This window comes from Mustela nivalis (genome assembly GCF_964662115.1).
Source record: "Mustela nivalis genome assembly, chromosome: 14".
Taxonomy (NCBI): domain Eukaryota; kingdom Metazoa; phylum Chordata; class Mammalia; order Carnivora; family Mustelidae; genus Mustela; species Mustela nivalis.
Window position 1 is genome coordinate 19,366,638 of NC_139033.1, and position 6,000 is coordinate 19,372,637.

The 6,000-nt window shown below is 55.1% G+C and overlaps 1 protein-coding gene across 2 annotated transcripts in view; it reads right to left on the minus strand.

Moving 5' to 3' along the window:
- CHFR (checkpoint with forkhead and ring finger domains) overlaps positions 1-5,197 on the minus strand; it is a 30,400-nt gene extending 25,203 nt beyond the window's left edge. Inside the window, exons 1-2 of one of the 2 annotated variants that reach the window (XM_082699991.1) lie at positions 5,074-5,197; positions 4,752-4,895 (exon numbers count right to left, since the gene is read on the minus strand). In XM_082699991.1, coding sequence (XP_082556117.1) covers positions 4,752-4,884 — 133 coding nt within the window. In that variant the 5' untranslated portion in view covers positions 4,885-4,895; positions 5,074-5,197. The remainder of the gene's footprint in view (positions 1-4,751; positions 4,896-5,073) is intronic. The other variant, XM_082699992.1, reaches the window with a different exon arrangement.
- Positions 5,198-6,000: the final 803 nt, after the last annotated feature.

Genomic DNA, 6,000 nt, shown 5'->3' on the forward strand with positions numbered 1-6,000 from the left:
GGGGCAGAGGGAGAGAGTGTTTCAAGCAGACTCACCACTGAGCTCAGTGACTGATGCAGGGCTCGATCCCAGAACCGAGATCATGACCTGAGCCAAAATTAAGAGTTGGATGCTTAACTGACTGAGTCACCCAGATGCCCCGATAAGAAGCAATTTTTGAAAAAGCATTTAAGTATTAATCCAAAGCAAAGGGAGAGGGACTATGTCTTGAACTTTTCTGACTCCCCATTACCTAAAGGATACCCACACCATCAACAGTTCTGGCTACACACCAGAGCTTCTTGGTGACAATTTCACAATATGCACATCTATGCAGCCGGCGTGATAAAAAAGAAGTTTAAAACTAAGGGTCTTACTTAAATAACTCTTCAATATCTTCACTTACTCCTTAATTTCTCAGTGTTATCTAAGGCTTCATAAATCATCACAAACTGAAGCAATAATCAAGAGTCACAGAAAATGGGACTGAGGTACATGTCTGAGAAAATTTAACACAGAAGGGGGAATGCATCCATAGCTGGACATGATCATTATACCCTCATTAAATGCAAGGGAGATATCATCAAATATTTTGTTCTCTCCTTAAACCAAAGGAATAGAATCTTTCAAGAACTTTTTACTATTGAATCACTAATGTGCTTATAATGAGTTTATGCTATAGCTACTAAGGCTTATAGCTTTACTTTTAATAACCAAACATGGGGGGGCGCCTGGGTGGCTCAATGGGTTAAGCCTCTGCCTTCGGTTCAGGTCATGATCTCAGGGCCCTGGGATCGAGCCCACATCGGGCTCTCTGCCTACTTGTGAACTCTCTATCAAATAAATAAATAATATCTTTAAAGAAAAAGAACCAAGGGGCGCCTGGGTGGCTCAGTGGGTTAAGCCGCTGCCTTCAGCTCAGGTCATGATCTCAGGGTCCTGGGATCGAGCCCCGCATCGGGCTCTTTGCTCAGCAGGGAACCTGCTTCCTTTTCTCTCTGCCTGTCTCTCTGCCTGCTTGTCATCTCTCTTTGTCAAATAAATAAATAAAATCTTTAAAAAAAAAAAAAAAAAAGAAAGAAAAAGAACCAAACATGGGAAGCAATACATGTGTCCATCAGCCAGTGAATTAAAAAACAAACTGTGGTACACCCAAACACTGGAAGACTACACAGCACCAAAAAGATACACATTACGGGGGCGCCTGGGTGGCTTGATCGGTTAAGTGAACAACTCATGGTACCAGTCAGGTCTTGATCTCAGGGTTGTGAGTTCAAGCCCTGTGTTGGGCTTCAATCTGGGTGTGGAGCCTAGACAAAGGGAAGGGAAGGAATTACTTAAACACACAACAGCCTGAAATGGGTTATGTCAAAGGACAGAAGCCATACACAGACGGTGGTGGAACACTTAGATCCAGATTCTGGAAAAGGCAGAATGACAGGGACAGAAATTAGATGGATAGTGCCCAGAGCTGGGCTTTGAGAGCAGGTGGCTGATCCAAAGGACCACTAGGGAACTTTCTAGGGTGATGGAAATGTTCTGCCTCTTAACAGCAGTGGTGATTCCGTTTCTCAAAACTCACCGGGCGCCTGGAAGGGGTGAATTTTACCGTGAACTGTATCTCCATGAACCCGAAGCTTTAGACATCTTACTCCACATTATACATAGGGGAAGTGCTACATTTACCCAAGGCACATTTCAGCTGCGCTCACCATCTTCCCAGCACATGGAGTCTAACCAGCAGGACAGTGTGCCGGCCGCCCCCAGCCCAGCACTAGTCACCATGCCACTGGGATGGGTTTTTAACAAGCTTCTCTACACCAGAACATAGCATTCTAACGTAGATCCAAGATACTCTGTGCTAAGTTCTATTCTTGGCATTTGCCCCGCTTATCATTCAGTGGGTTAAATTCCTCGGGAGGCTGGCTGGCCACGCCCCCAGCACGGAAGCTCTTGGAAGGTGAGGTCTTCCATCTCCCTTGCCACACACACCAACTCAGCTCTCTCTTTCTCCTCGAAATAATGCCTTACATAAACCACGCGTGTTGTTTTAAAAGAAATGTAATCAAGGGGCGCCTGGGTGGCTCAGTGGGTTGAGCCGCTGCCTTCGGCTCAGGTCATGATCCCAGGGTCCTGGGATCGAGTCCCGCATTGGGCTCTCTGCTCAGCAGGGAGCCTGCTTCCTCCTCTCTCTCTGCCTGCCTCTCTGCCTGCTTGTGATCTCTCTCTGTCAAATAAATAAATAAAAAATCTTAAAAAAAAAAAAAAGAAATGTAATCAAGCCCTACAATTCTTACGTACTGTGTATTTCCCAAAATTCCTCTTAAAGGTCTGAACCCCCGTGTGACTGCAGCCAGGGATTGGGAGGAGGGAATAAAGATTAAATGAGACCACTGGGTGGGGCCCTAATCTGATAGGGCTGGTGCCCTTAGGAGAGTAGGAAGACACACCAAAACTTTGTCTCGAAGGAGAAGACTAGCAAGGCAGCTGTCTGCAATCCAGAAGAGGCCTCTCACCAAGAAACCAATCGACTAGCACCTTAATCTTGGACCTCAGATTTAAGAACTGTGAAAAACAAATGTCTATTGCTTAAGCTTCCTGGTCTGTGGCATTTTGTTACAACAGCCTGACAGGCTAACACAGCAACTTCTGCTTCCCATGGAGAGATTAATACATTCACCAAAAGGAATTCTCCTGAGAAGATTTACCCAACAGCCTGTTTTTGCTCCTTGTATTAACATGCAAAATGATGTTACAATACTGTGTTACAATAACAATGGCTAACATTAAGAGCTAACTCCCAGCCAGGCTCCTTTTAAGGATTTCGCAGTAAGACCCGCATTACTCTTCAGTGAAGTAGGTAGAAAGGTAAGGAAAGCGAAGTCCTTAGCCCAAAGCAAGTTATGAAGCAGGGCCAGGTTGGAAACGCCGGGCCTCTGCTCTTCACCAAATTCCTATTACATAAATTAAAGACAATTAATGCATTTTTCAGAAGTTTCTAGTGGCAGGTAAAAACATTCAATGTTGTAAAAAAAAAAAAAAAAGTTAACTTGATACTGAGATTTAAGACTACCAAACCGAACCAAACCAACCAACCAAACAAAAAACAAAAACAGGTGCAGGTAAAATAACCCCCCAAATTGTGTTTTACTTTATTATCCTTATTTTTTATCATAGTACTTAGCCTTTTTTTTTTTTTAGTTTTTTAAATTCCAGTATAGTTAACATATAAAAAATACTTGTTTTTAAATAATATTTTTCCGGGACGCCTGGGTGGCACAGTTGGTTGAGCAGCTGCCTTCAGCTCAGGTCATGATCCCAGGGTCCTGGGATCGAGTCCCGCATTGGGCTCCTTGCTCGGCAGGGAGCCTGCTTCTCCCTCTGCTTCTGCCTGCCTCTCTGTCTGCTCGCTCTCTCTCCCTCTGTCTTGGACAAATAAATAAAATCTTTAAAAAAAAATAAATAAATAAATAAATAAATAAATAATATTTTTCCACATTCTTTCTTTTTTAAAATATAAAGTCAGAAACAAAACAACAGAGTCTTACATGAAAAGAACGGCTGGTTGGCGGAGGCAGGGGAGGGTTGGGGGAAGAGTGAATTAGGTGAACAGAATTCCAGTATACTTCTCATTACGAGCCCTGAGTAGTGGACAGAACTGCGGAATCGCTGTATCACACAGGCGAAACTAAAGAGTGTATGTTAATTGGGCTGGACTTAAAAAACTAAAAATATATATAGAGAGAGAAAGAGCTGGAGTGATGATGTATTAACTTTCAGACAAAGCACACTTTTTTGCCGACCTGAGCAGCACACTTCTCTCCCTGCGGGGAAGATACCAAGCCGGTCAGATAGCCAGATGGGCCCTTGGGAGTTTGGAGGCAGCTGAGCCTGGAGGGTGACACACTTGGTCCCAGCGAGCTGCGGGACTCTGGTTGCGCCCTGTACTTCCAACCTAGAGTGAGCAGCTCACTTCTACGAGCGGGGACTTGAGAGCTTTTCAATCGTAGCCACCAGGGCGCCTGGGTCCCAGTTGCTCAGCATCTTCTTCGGCTCGGGTGCTGATCAGTGTCCTAGGATGGAGCCCCGCATCGGGCTCCCTGCTCTAGGGGAGCCTGCTTCCCCGCTCGTGCTCCCTCTCGGTGTCTCTCTCTGGCAGATAAATAAAATCTTAAGAAATAAATAAAAACAAACGGAGCCGCCTACTGCTACCCATCTCCGCGGCAGCCCCGAACCGGGGCCTGCCGTACCCCCGCGCGCGCTCATCTCCGGGTACTCTGTCGTCCGCCCGGGGGCTTCGGCGACCCGCTGGCTCACTTTCCACCCCGGACTCTGCAGGGCTCCTTCTGCTGCCGGCCTTCATGCGACCCCACCCGGGGAGACGCTCTCTGGTCCGGCCCGACGACCCTGCGCTCTCGGGGTCCGGCCATCACGGCGCTGCTTCCCGAAGGGCTCGCGACGACTCGATGATCCGCCGAAACACTCCGCGGGGACCGGGCCGACCGCGGGCGAAGGCACCGCGGCTCGTCCACCGGAGCCTGTTCCACCGGGACAACTGGACAGCGCAGCGGGCCCCGCCCAGGGCCCTTCGGCGGCCTCGGGAGCCTCCCGGCCCGGCCCCGGCCCCGGCCCCCGGCCCCGGGCCAGCCCGCAGCCCTCCTCGCCGGCGGCGGCCCCCCGGCCCTCCGTGCCCGGCCCGGCCCCCAGCGCTGGTCCCCGAGCCTGGTCCCCGGCCCCCGCCCTGCCCCGCGCCCCCGGCGTCCGGCCCGCACCTCTCCTCCGCCCGATGGTCCACTCCCGCTTCCTCAGGAGGACGTGCGGCTCGCCGTCCGCGGCGCCCAGGCGGAGGAGCCTCCCCCACGGCTGCTGCTGCGGCGGCTGCTCGCCTTCCCCGGGCCGCTCCATCCGCCTCGCATCTGAGAGACCCGGAAACGCCGGCGGAGGCGCTCGGACCGCCGCTCCGCCCCGCGGCCTCCCGGCCTCCGCGCCCACGCCACGCCGCCGCCGGACGCTCGCCCCCTCCGCGCGCCGCCTCCCGCCGCCGCCCGCCGCCCGCCGCCCGCCGCCCGCCGCAGCCCCGCGCCGTCCGCTTACCCCCCGCCCCGCGCCGGACCCGGAACCGGCCGCGCCGCCGCCGCCGCCCCCTCCGCTGTCAACAGACATCGCGGATCCCTCAGCTGATCCGCTGGGCGGGGCCAGCAGCGGCCGTGCGCTGCCATTGGCTGGCGGCGGCGCCCACCGAGCGCGGCGGCTAGAGCGGAACTCCGAGAGGCCAGCGAGACTCGGAGTGTGGGGGCCGCCGGAGTGTGCGCAGTCGGCTGGCGGCGGTCCTGACGCCATTTTTGGTGATGGCCGGGACGACTTCGTCTGCGGGCGCTCGGCCGTCGGCGCCATGTTAAGTCGGGGCAAAAGAGATGGAGTGATCGGGGGTTGGGCGTCCGCAATAACTGCACACGGTGCTGGAAGCGACGTTCCGCCGGGCCGACGGCGGGGTCAGGGCGATCGGCCGGCACTTCCGGACGCCAACTGCCCCCGGCCGGGGAGCGAAGGCCGGGCAGTCGGGTGACGCGCCGGGAGCGCGGGGCGAGCGGGAGCCCCCGCGCCGGCCGGTCTCCGCGGCTCCGCGTCGGCCGGGCTGGGCGCGGGGCTCTCCCGGGGCGGCGGCGGAGCAGGCCCGCGGCCGGCCGCGCGTCCTCGGGAGGGAGCGCCCTCGTGCCGTCGGCCGCGCACGGCTGTCCGCGTCGCGGTTCTCACGGGCGCCCCGGAGAGTCCCCGGAGGTCGCCTCCGCCGCCGCCCGTGCAGCGCCGAGGGCTCGCCGGGGCCTCGCCGGGGCTCGCCGGGGCTCGCCGCGCCGCGTCTGCAGGCGGGCCCGCCCGAGCCCGAGGCCGGGCTTCCGCGGCGACGGGGGTCGGGGCCGCGGCGACGGACGGGGTCGGGCCCGCCGTTCCCGGCCACGCAGCCTTGGCACCGCGCCTGCCTCCGGCTGTCGCCGATGCCGGACACCGGAGAGGCCGAATCAA